We start from the raw sequence: 12,786 nt of genomic DNA, 5'->3' as shown, positions 1-12,786 counted from the left end.
AAACATTGTTTTTCTATCTAAATAATACTTTAGCCATATTTTTAGTTAAAAGTGAGTCAGGGAGTGAACTTCTAATTCCCTTTCTCATACCAACTGAACAAATGGCAGCAGTTAGGGTTTGTTAAAGGACTCTCACAGGACCCCAAATGACAATGCTTACAGATCTATGGTTGTTGTAGAGGACACAGCATAGCAACAGCATCAAGTAAGGATAACCTCACAGCCAAAACCTACCCCACGGCAAGGCATCCAGAGACACCTGAAATAGGCTCCCATTGTCCTCATTCTGCAATGCCATGACAGGACATACTTCTTAGATCAGGAATCACTGATGGGTACATGGAACACTCTGGAACCAGGGAGGTCAAAAGGGTTCTAGGACTGTCTTGTACCCTGTTGATCACATAGATATATTCTTGCTATATAACCAGCCTCAATAGCAGAGGTCTCACTGAGACCAGTGCAAGCAATCTCATTGTGTCAATAAACAGTGCTGACACACTGGGATAAGGCACCTCAAAACTCACCTTGGACCAATGGATAGACACAAAGTAACATATTAATCAGTATATTTCATACTGATTAATGATCAGGGATCAGCGCCATGCAGATATGTCTCTTACCTCAGTAAAAAAGTTTAGGCCAATTTCATGTGTGTTGGAGTTAATTCTTACAGCACACTTTCCTTATTCAGTATTAAACCTCTGTCAAAAAGCACAATACTGGGGCACCTGGGTGGCTCAGTGGGTTAAAGCCTCTGCCTTCAGCTCAGTCATGATATCAGGGTCCTGGGATAGAGCCTCGCATTGGGCTCCCTGCTTGGCGGGGAGCCTTCTCCCCCACCCCCCACCCCCTGCCTCTCTGCCTACTTGTGATCTTTGTCTGTCAAATAAATAAATAAAATCCTAAAAAAAAAAAAAAAAGAGAAAGCTGGGTTTTCCTATTAAAAAAAAAAGCACAATACTCCATGCATTCTGGATGCTCACAGGAAGCCTGATGGGTGAATCAGTGAATGAATAAACACAATTTGCAACCCCAGGCTTTGGCTGGGTTTTATCATTTTCTTTCCCTTTCTTTTCTTTTCCTTGAGCACATGTTTTCCATCTTAAAGAAATTTGGACAGTTAATCACTCATTGTTGTTGTTGTTTTTTTTTTTTTTAAAGATTTTATTTATTTATTTTACAGAGAGAGATCACAAGTAAACAGAGAGGCAGGCAGAGAGAGAGAGGGAAGCAGGTTCTCCGCTGAGCAGAGAGCCCGATGTGGGACTCTATCCCAGGACCCTGAGATCATGACCTGAGCCAAAGGCAGTGGCTTAACCCACTGAGCCACCCAGGCACCCTCACTCATTGTTTTTAAGTGAAGTGTTTCCATTCTTTCACCACAGTTAGATCATAAACTCCTGGAAGGCTGGATATTTTTAATTTTTCATCCCTATCTCTGCTTTCTAATGACTCCAGTCTTCCAGCTGGGCTCTCTGGTATCTGTCTCTTATCCATGCTACATAGTAGATATCAACAAGGAACTGATTTCTCTACCCCATGGGCATGCCAAAGTGTGGTCATTGGCAAAACGTGTACTTAAAATTTCCTGGATCCACAATGTATTCTTGGTGAATATTTATTAAAAGGAAATTAATCCCAGTCTATCTATATGTTTGGATTATATATCATTCTAGGAATAATAGATACACACTTAGGTCTCTACATGGTATCACTGAGCCTTTAAAATCCACAAGAGATATATATGGTTATACTTATTTTAGAGATTAAAGAAACTCACGGAAATTAAATAATTTGTTTGAGGTCACTCAGATGTTACATGTTTGAGCAAGGATTTGAAATAAGATCTGTTTAAGATAAAATTTTGGCTCATTCACATAGCTATCATAGTGTCCCAAGATATTTCAGAAAGCAGAGCGGGTCACATGCTCCAGCCATAAAAGGGAGGAATTCTTCTTTTCTTTTAGTTCCCTTGTTGACATTTTAGAAATTTCCCTCCTGTTGCTTCCTGGCCAATCAATTCCTCATTTTATTCAACCTTGACCTTCTAAAATTTTATAATGCAGGTTAGATATATCCTTATTAGAAGATTGTTTTTAATTATATGATCCTTGTTTTCCTTGCTATTACTTCTGTTTGACTAATTTGTTAAGAACTCTAAAATCTGTATAAAAGTCTTCTACAATATTACTCAGCCATCTAAAATAATGGAATCTTGCTATTTGCAACCATGTGGATGGAACTAGAGGGCATAATGCTAAATGAAATAAGTCAGTCAGAGAAAGACAAATATCATATGATTTCACTCATATGTGGAATTTAATAAATAAAACAGATGAACATAGGAGAAGGGAAGGGAAAATAAGATGAAAACAGTGACGGAGGCAAACCATAAGTGAGGCTGAACTTTAGAAAACAAACTGAGGGTTGCTGTAGGGGAGGTGGGTGTAGAATGGGGTAAATGGGTGATGGGCATTAAGGAGGGCATGTGATGTAGTGAACTTTGGGTGTTATATGCAAGTGATGAATGATTACCTTTGAAACTAATAATACAGTATATGTTACCTAAATTGAATTTAAGTAAAAAATTAAAAACAAACATATTTCGTCTTCTTGATGATACATAATAATGTCTCAAATAGGTAGTATGTCTCTGAAAATATTCTTCCTGGAGACCATTATTTAGTAATACATGGAGGTTTAAGACTATTGGATACAGCAGAAATACTCATCAAAAGCACTTAATTTTTTCTTTTTTTTCCATGAAAGTGTTAGCATGTCCATTTGATTCTCATTGATTTGATTAAAAGTACCCATAAATACGTTGAGAAAAAAAAAAAGTCTCCTGGGGTACCTGGGTGGCTCAGTGGGTTAAAGCCTTTGCTTTCAGCTCAGGTCGTGATCCCAGGGTCCTGGGATTGAGCCCCGCATCTGGCTCCCAGCTCAGCGGGGAGCCTGCTTCCACCTCTCTCTCTGTCTGCCTGACTCTGCCTACTTGTGATCTCTGCCTGTCAAATAAATAAATAAAATCTTAAAAAAAGTCTCCCACAATTATTATAAATTTGTTAATTTCCCTTATTATTTTCTACAGTATTTTATGTTCTGTGACTTGAGTAGTTAATGTTCAGTCATTTTATCTTCTTTGTGCCATATAGGTATCATTGTGGTTGTATCCATCTGAATTTGAGAGTAATCTTACAGTCAGCACATTTTTCTTGAGCATTTACTACTTGACTACTGTCCTAGATTCTTCAACTAATTTTTTAATCAACATATAATGTATTATTAGCCCCAGGGGTACAGAAACCAATTTTTTTTTGCTTCGAATTCAATTTTGACTGAAAATGAGACCTTGACAGCTACTTTCCCATATGCATTTTCTAGTTAAGAAGTTTGAGCAATTTTTAAAAACTTTCAACCTTTGTGAGTCACTTGCAAGTCTTGTTTTAAGAGTATAATTTCTTTAAAAGATTTTACTTAGTATTTATTTTTAAAGAGAGAGAGAAAGAGAAGGGGGGAGAGTCAGAGGGAGAGAAGATCTCAAGCAAGTGGAGCCTAACCGGGGGCTCAATTTGACTACCCTGAGATCACCACCTGAGCCGAAATCAAGAACTGGATGCTCAACTAACTGAGCCACCTAAACACCTTGAGATTATAATTTTTATTGTTTAAGACAATAGATTTCTTTAGTGTAGTTGAGGCACAGTGTTTACATTAGTTGCAGGAGTACTGCATAGTGATTCCACAAGTTTATCCTTTACAAAGTCTTTATTTTTGAAGTCTTAATTTTGTATGTAACATATAGTTCTCATAACCCAATCTTAAAATCTTTTCTTTTTAATTTGATGACTTTACATTTCCATTGTTGTTGTAATACATGGTTATTGACATTTTCTGCAATGCTATTTAAAAAACATTAAAAAAAAAACATTTTTGTGCTCTTGTGGTGCTATTTTGTTTTCTATCTTTTTTTGTGCAAGAGTGTCACTCTGTCCTTACATTTCCAAAGACTGGTAGATACCAAATGACAGTGTATAATATGTACAGAAGAAAAAAGAGGGGACCCCAAAATTCTGTAACAAGGCAAATTTTCATTTATATGTATAGTCAAAATAAAGAGACTTTCATTTTTTTAAAAAAGATTTTTTATATTTATTTGACAGAGAGAGAGAAATCACAAGTAGGCAGAGAGGTAGGCAGAGAGAGGGGGGAAGCAGGCTCCCTGCTGAGCAGAGAGCCCGATGTGGGGCTTGATCCCAGGACCCTAAGACCATGACTTGAGCTGAAGGCAGAGGCTTAACCTGCTGAGCCACCCAGGTGCCCCTCATTTTTTTTTTTTTTTAAGAGAGAGAGGGTGGAGTGGGGGACAGAGGGAAGGGGAGAGAGAGAATCCCAAGCAGGCTCCATGCTGAGTGTGGAGCCTGATATGTAACTCAAATTCATGACCCTGAGATTATGACCCAAGTGGAAACTGAGAGTGGAACACTTAACTGACTGAGCCACCCAAGCACCCCTAAAATAAAGAGATTTTCAGATATGCAAGGTCTTGGAATATTTTGCAATAGCCATTCCTTAAAAAAAATTCTAGACAAGTGCATATGACAACTAAATCAAAGCAGAATGAAATGAAGAACTTGGGGCACCTGGGTGGCTCAGTGGATTAAGCCTCTGCCTTCGGCTCAGCTCATGATCTCAGGATCTTAGGATTGAGCCCCACATTGGGCTCTCTGCTCAGCAGGGAGCCTGCTTCCCCCTCTCTCTGCCTGTCTCTCTGCTTACTTGTGACCTCTCTCTGTCAAATAAATAAATAAAATCTTAAAAAAAAGAAATGAGGAACTCATGAATAATGATCAGTAACACTCAAATGGTGGCTGTTAATGTTCTAGTGCTCGATCTCCCATTTCATTAATCCTCATGCTAACTATACAGTGTAGATACTCTTGTTCTCCCAATTTTATATCTAGAAAACAGATACAGAGTAGGTAAGCAATTTGTCAGGATTATAAAACTTATATGGGCAGAGTCGGGATATGAACACAGGCAACGAGGCTCCTAAGACTGTGTTCATAGCCATTATGCTCTGCTGTGCAAAAAGGAAGTAGAATGGGGGAATGTGCCATCAAAGGGATGCCAGTGAGTAGTAAATAAATTTAAACATAGAATGAAGCCTAAATAACTATAGATTATGATTGAAATCCAGAATTTAATTGATTCGACAGCAACTAATATAAAGACAATAATATGTTGATAACATCTAGGGACAAAAATTTCAGAATGTATGGGGCGCCTGGGAGGCTCAGTGGATTAAGCCTCTGCCTTCGGCTCTGGTAATGGTCTCAGAGGCCTGGGATCGAGCCCCGCATCCATCGGGCTTTCTGCTCAGCGGGGAGCCTGCTTCTCCCTTTCTCTCTGCCTGCCACTGACTACTTGTGATCTCAGTCTGTCAAATAAATAAGTAAATTCTTAAAAAAAATTTCCAGAATGTAAAAACAAACAAACAAAAAATCCCAAAACAATGGAGGAAAGAGGTTGAAGTGGCAGAAGGAGGAGAGATTTTTTTTTTTAAATTTTATTTATTTGTTTGACAGAGAGAGACACACAGAGAGAGAGGGAACACAAGCAGGAGGAGTAGGAGAGGGAGAAGCAAGTTTCCTGCCAAGCAGGGAGCTGCATGGGTTGGCCTAGTAGTGGGTATTAAAGAGGGCACGTATTGCATGGAGCACTGGGTGTTATACATAAACAATGAATCTTGGAATGCTACATCAAAAACTAATGACATACTGTAAGGGTGACTAACATAATATAATAATAATAAAAAAGTTGAACTTCATAAATACAGATTTAAGAAGAGTTTAGAATGATAAAGAAGGAAAAATTGTCTAAATATTATGAAGGACAATAAAATGCATAATTTTTAACAAAGTAGATCAGCAAGACAAAATAAGGATGACAAAATAAAGTACATTGCTGATTAATTCAGCAGATACAACATCTGTGACCTCTACGAAAGAAGTGGTGCTGATGGTGCGAAGGGGTAGAATTAAAAATAGACCTTATATCTAAAGAGCTAAATAAGATATGATTTTATGTATTTTATTTTTTGTTGGCAGTATAGCCAGGGAGAGGGTGGTTTAGGGCTCCTTTCCAGTTAGTGGTCCAGAATTCTACCTGAGGTTCAAGCAGTTGGCAAGGCAAACTCATCTGCCACACTCTGTGTCCTTGTTCACTACCTCATATAGTGCAGGATTTTGCCCAGTGTCCGTCTCACAGCCGCCTTCACCTCTTGGTTCTTTAGGCTGTAGATGAGGGGATTCAGCAAGGGTGTCACTGCACTGTACTGCAAGGAGGAGAGCATATCCAGGGAGGAGCCAGATGTGGGCATAAGGTAACGAATCAACCCTGAGCCAAAGAACAGGGTCACTGCAATGAGGTGGGAGGAGCAGGTGGAGAAGGCCTTGGTTCTGCCTGAGGTGGAGCTGATGCTCAGGATGGTGGAGACAATACGGGCGTAGGAGAAGAAGATTGGGAGGAAAGTTCCAAGCCCATGCAATAAGATGGAGCAGATCAAGATGTCAATATTGATGGAAATATCAGAACAAGATAGAGGGAAGAGGGAGGGCAGCTCACAAGTATAGTGGTGTATGGTTTGGGCCTCACAGAAGTCCAGGTTAAGAGCCAAGAGCAAAATTACGACTGAATTGAAAGAGGCCAGGCACCATGAGATGAAAACCAGCTTCACACAGAACTGGCTGCTCATCACCTGGCCATAGAGCAGTGGGTGGCAGATGGCAGCATAACGGTCATAGGCCATCACTGAGAGCAGAAAGGCTTCGGTCCCTGCAGTGATAAACACAAAGAACACCTGAGTCAGGCAGCCCTCTACCGAGATGGTTTTCTTCTCAGACAGAAGGTCCTTCAGTAGCTTGGGCTCAGTGACTGAAGAGAAACAGAGGTCTAGGAAGGACAGGTTGCTCAGGAAGAAGTACATGGGGGTGTGGAGGCGGGCATCAGTCCTGATCACCAGCAGCATCATCAGGTTCCCCGTCACGGTCAGGAGGTAAATCCCCAGGAAGAACACAAAGAGCAGAGCCTCGATGTGGGGGTTGTTGGACAGCCCAGTGAGAATAAACTCAGTGATGGTGCTGTGGTTCCTCCAGGCCATTTGCGGAGGGGGTTTCCCTGGATAAAACAGAAGTAGAGATGAGATCTGTCATCATTCCTCTTACCCTATACCCCTCCCTGCTCTGCCTTCGCTCTGTTCAGACATCTCTAAACTGCTCTCACTGTATATCAGGAAGAGCTTTTATCCTGTTTGGTTATTATCGATTCTGGGTCACAGTCTTTGCATATTTCAGAGAATCTTCTTTCTCTTTTATAGGGATAACTGGAAAAAAGATCTCTCTGGTTCACCTACACATTCATTGCATTTAGATTCTATTGCATTCTTCCTCGAGTATCGAAATCCTAAAAATTCTAACACATATTCGCAGGGGTCTTAAACCTTCTTTCTTCAATTTCTCAACCATAATTTTTTGTTAAAAATTATCTAATGGCTCCTTACCAGATTTGATCTCCGTTAGGCAAAATAGGTACCATTCTTACCTGGTTAATAACAAAGATTATTAAAAATTAAATTAAAATATTAAATTTATTTTAAGATCAGAAGAAAAAGTGAATATAATGCAGACTGGATTATAGTCATCTCACAAACTGCAATCATAAAGTATAAATTTTAGTGTAGTTTTATGGAAAATGGACCTAGGAAGGCAGAAGTGACTGGGGCCCATGAAAGTCTTGTGTCCTTGATCATTACTTCATACAGAGCATTTAATTTTAATAAGAGCTTATTAAACACGGAGCACTTTCTTAAACACTTATCTAAATTGTTGCAAGGCAGCTCTGTGATTGGATAGGGAATTAGTAGCCCCAGGGTAAGGAATTTTATCCCCATTTTACCTGTGAGTAGTCTGATATTAAGGGATATTTTGTAATGTTATGTTGACAACAGCAGAAGAAAGAGGAAATAAATTACTTTTTTTTCCTTCTAATTATAGCCCAATGTCTAGGCTTAGTCACAGTGATGAGGAACAAAAATTTTCTTACTTGGACCTTTAAATTCTTCCTCATCTGCCCTTAAAGTTTCAGTCATTTTGGCTTCTTTTGATACCAGAAAGGTCTGTTTGCTTCTGTGTCTCTGCTCATCTTCTTCTCTGTATATTCTCCTCTTAATTCTACTGACCTGACTCTCATGGACCTTCCAATGTCACCTATAACTTTGACTTTTTCCTTTTACCCCGTCCCAACTGCTTCCTCCTTGACTCACAGCTGTCTGTTCAAATCACTGGGCCACTCGTTCTCAGGTGCCTTATGTCATAGTCTGAATTCTGTGTTTGTCTCATGCGAGATATCTTTCTCACATGTGAGAATATGTGAGATATTTTTTTCCCCTCCCAGCTATGAGCTCCGTGAGAACAGGGACCACAATTTGACAAGGACAATCACCATTAGCTTCTGATTCCTCTCAAATTTGTCTGATTATTTTGGGAGCCTCTCTGTGGCATCTCCTGTGCGCCTCAGACAAGACTTCATGACTGCCTTCTGCACAGGCTCATTCCTTCCTCCATGGGCCCCCATAGCACTGGCCCCTGTGGGGAGCACTGTTGACATTGTTGTCTACCATTGCTGCTGGCCCTCCCACTCAACGCAGCATGGAGGGCACTGCTGCTGAACTTGAAGGATGTCTACACAGAGCACACCATCTCATGCTGCTGCTCATCCTCTTTCTAGTGGTCTCATATTGGTAAAACCCACAAGCACTGTGGCTAACACTGAAGAAGCTGTTTGTGTTGTTAGTGTGGACGTGTTATTGTTTTATGGCCCCATGAGGGCCAGATGGAAAAGGCTTATAGTTTTCTTATGAACAATGTTTCTCTCATCCTTTTGCTCTGTCACCTGTGTAACCAGGAGGACCAGATGGTGAGCCATTTAGATTAATGATGACATTAAGAATCACTTTGACGCCTAACATCTTGGACTATGTAGTGAGTCACTGCCCTATGTGATGATTCCTTCCTCAGTTGGACATTTGAGGCTAATTTACCCGGATTCTGTTTTTGTCTGCCAGTCCACTGTCTGATCCCATGGTAAGCTTCCGTATCATAGAAATATTTAATCTTACTGATCCAGAGAGCCCTGCCTCTGACCCTTCAAGCTTTGCCAGGAATCGATGTCCAGACACTAACATATATCATGAAATGCTTAAATTCTGATCCCATTAACAAATCCATCAGTCCCACCTCAGTCCATCTCAGACTCAAATCTGGATTACCTGTGTCCCAGGACAAGTAGGGCAATGTTTTCCGTTATGTGCCTGTAGGACATGAGCTTCGATCCAGTGATGGTGAAGCACCACTGGCTGGAGAAGTTACTTTTGAGGATCCTGCATGGGTAAAAATTGCAGATACCAGTGAAACCAAACACTATATCTGAATCTATACAAACCAAGCAAAATGATAAGTGGAAGTCATTCTTTCCAGAGATCTCTGTATTTCAAAATAGGTATGGATGTGGCTCTCCTGAAAATCGCCTCCATTCTTCCACTGTCACTCACAAGGAGCCACAAGTGGCTATTATGTCCACAGGGGCTTCAAGCTCTCATCTGAGGAACTCTGTAGCATTTGTGGAAAATCCTGTTCTCCCCTGCCCTACATCCACATATTGCATAAATGAAGGCAACAGCTACTTCTCTCTTGTGATTTTCAAGTTGTCACAGAGAAAGGAATCTCCCCTCCCCCCACCATTCGCTGTCCTTACACAGTTCATCAACTTGATGCCTGAAATGTCTTTCTTGACCAGGAATGATTATTTCCATTTAAATCCTCGACCAATTAAGCATGAAAATAAAGTGCACTTGCAGTCACTCTTGGGAAGGGAAGATACTGGCTTCATTTAATCCTGAGCTATAGTGGACTGAAGGCAGATGTAGGATATGGATTGTGGAGAGGACACAACTAAAAGGAAAGACAGGGAGACTGAGGAGAGGTGGGAGCCGTCCAAGGGGAGGATTTCAGCAGTGTTTTAGGTGAACGCCTGTTTCAGCTTTTTGCTAACACAGACACGTCATATCCATCAGAGACCTGGTAATGCAATGAATATCTCCTTCAAAGAGATACAGCAGATTACTGGCTATGTTCATGACTATGTGCCTTTCAGGAGGTTAAAGAAAATCAGCATATTTTCCAATCCAGCTGTTAATACAGCAAATCACAGATTTATGTTGGGGACTTAAGGATCAAGCCCAAAGTTGAGAACAATTCTGCTGGAGCTATGATCTTAATTACCCAATCTTGCCCAAAGAGAAAGCTATTTGACAGCATGTTTCCATTAAATGAGAGTGTCTTTAGTGTGTGTACAAGTGCTTTGCACACTGGCTGCTTAAAGCCATCTTTGGAATGAAGAAATGAATGAAGGGTGTGTGCAGAAGGTCAGACTAGACAAGGAGGCTCCAGGGATCCTGTGAGCTGGGCTGTGCTGTTCAGACCTTAAGTGCATGCGGGAGGAATCTGCATGGGGGAGAAGGATGTCAGCCTTGGGAGCAGGAGGGACCTAAGACAATCTTCATCCACCTGAAGTGGTTCTCAGAGCTGCCTCTCCTCTGCTCCCTTGGACCATTCACAGTGTTACAACGTGACTAGTTCTCAGGTGACTTCAATAACAAGAACAAGTCTACGGTGCTTCTAACAGTTTGTACTGAGCAAGCAGGAAAATACGTGGCTCTGATGGTGTAGTCCCTATCTCTGATACCCTTGTTTCATCGCAGGTGTCAGCCTTTTGCAATCTTTTGGGATCCTGAAGCATGAGAGGATTGATGCGTAGATTTTAAATTGTCACTGTCCTCAGTGTGAAGCAGGGAGGGAAAGTGTCCAAGGCAGCTGGAACTAATGCACCATTCAGACAAACAGAGATAGAGTCCCATCCAGGGAGATGGTCTGCCAAGGAGTGGGATGTTCCCGCCTCTAGCTTAGGGACAAGGAACGGGTGCAGCAGGAGCTTTAGGACAAAGGATCATGAGGTGGAGATGCGGGAGAGGATAAACAGCAGAAGTGAAGCGTACAGAGAACTTCACAGGCAGAGAATAGGGGGAACCACCAGAAACCCAGAGAAGATTTTACCATTCTCCTGGCTTTTCTCGGAAGAAGCAACTCCACATGTTCTGTGTTCCCCATCACAAGCAGATGCTTGGTAGGTAAATCCTGGTAAGAGAACCCCTGTCACAAGCATTTCTTTACAGAGTACATGGCCTATTTTCTTTGCCGTCAGTGAGTGAAGGAAATTAGAATAGTTTCAGCTCTGGAAGCAATGGATATATCACAGCATCAGGTTTATTCTCCAGCACAACTTACAGGAGAGTGGTGTCATTCTGCAATGGAGGCCACTATATGGAAAGACAAGGAGACCTTCTCTAAAGAAGCTCCTATTCTGAAAAACAGGCACCCATTTCGTGAATTCCTTCTCACATGATCTCAGGTGCAGTAGTGAGCCTGGTCTTCCTTCATTCCATCTGTGATTCTGAATCCTCTTCTAAGAGCATCACTGAAAGAGAGAAGATTCCACCAGAGCCAATCAGAAGGTTCTTTGGACATAGGTAGCTCTGGGCTGGGTCAGGGGCCCCCAGAGGAAGCTGGGCTGCTGCCCTGTATTCCCTGAAGTCCCAGCCTGAAGTCGAGCTCTGGACTCACTAACCACAGTTTGGACTTAACTAGAAAGGTAAATTTAGTGCACAAGGATTCTCTCCAGGGCGGTATTATAAGTTTCTGAATTAAGGCAATTATTTAAAGCCTAGAAGACACTATTATTAGGCTTGGGGGAGGCTGCTTAAGATCAAGAAAATAAGAAAGAGATTTAAAGGAAAACTTTTGGGAGATGGACATTTTCCTGATGTCATCAAAGCCCTGAGAAATCATGGAGGGAGCTGAGCTGAGACTTGTTAGTGACTGAAGTCCAGTCTAGTGGACATTTGAGTTTTCCTTACTTCTCCAACAGGACCATCCACTATAATAACGAAAAGACAGGAGATAACTCCACCCTGGAATATTATTCACCCTTAGGTTTCCAGAGTTTCCACTTTAAGCATATAATGAATTGAAAAGAGAATTTATTAAAGAATAATAATTGAAGTTTGTAATAAATTACTTTTAATAAGTCATACAGATAGTTTTTGAAATAAAAAAGTTAAAATTTTATTTTTTTTCAAGGCAGAGAAACATCATGAACATTTTCATGGGATTTACATACAAGTGACAAACACAGAGGCATGGTACCCTTAAGTTAACTGAAGTGATGCAAACAGCAATAAAACATGTATTCATCCCTTCTTCAGTAAAAAGTGAGTGCCAGGGCAGAGATGTGAGATCCCAGAATGAATACTTTTGCTTGTAGTGATCCGAAGGGGCACTTGCACCCCAATGTTTATAGCAGCAATGTCCTCAATAACCAAACTATGGAAAGAGCCCAGATGTCCATCAACAAATGAATGGGTAAAGAAGATGTGGTATACATACACAATGGAATACTATGCAGCCATCAAAAAACCCGAATGACATGGATGGACCTACAGGCTATTTTGCTAAGCTAAATAAGTCAATCAGAGAAAGACAAGTATCATATGATCTCACTGATATGAGGAATTTGAGAAAGAAGACAGAGGATCATAGAGGAACAGAGGGAAAAATGAAACAATTCCAAACCAGAGAGAGACACAAACTATAAGAGACTCTTAATCTC

At 40.9% G+C, this 12,786-nt stretch overlaps 1 protein-coding gene across 1 annotated transcript; it reads right to left on the bottom strand.

The window, feature by feature from the left end:
* Positions 1 to 6,229: 6,229 nt before the first annotated feature.
* Positions 6,230 to 9,397, bottom strand: LOC116592420 (olfactory receptor 8S1-like). Its single transcript, XM_032345626.1, has 2 exons — positions 9,332 to 9,397; positions 6,230 to 7,182 (listed from the first exon to the last, which is right to left on the bottom strand). Exon 2 carries the CDS (start codon positions 7,163 to 7,165, stop codon positions 6,230 to 6,232), a length of 936 nt encoding a protein of 311 aa, XP_032201517.1. The 5' UTR covers positions 7,166 to 7,182; positions 9,332 to 9,397.
* Between the last annotated feature and the right edge of the window lie 3,389 nt (positions 9,398 to 12,786).

The sequence above is a fragment of the Mustela erminea genome, chromosome 6 (assembly GCF_009829155.1).
Source record: "Mustela erminea isolate mMusErm1 chromosome 6, mMusErm1.Pri, whole genome shotgun sequence".
NCBI lineage: Eukaryota > Metazoa > Chordata > Mammalia > Carnivora > Mustelidae > Mustela > Mustela erminea.
Note: the sequence above shows the minus strand (reverse complement) of the source record. Positions and strands in the feature narration are given on the sequence as shown.

Coding starts and splice junctions, on each gene's coding strand:
- LOC116592420 (XM_032345626.1), bottom strand. CDS start 7,165: ATGGCCTGGAGGAACCACAGCACCATCACTGAGTTTATTCTCACTGGG.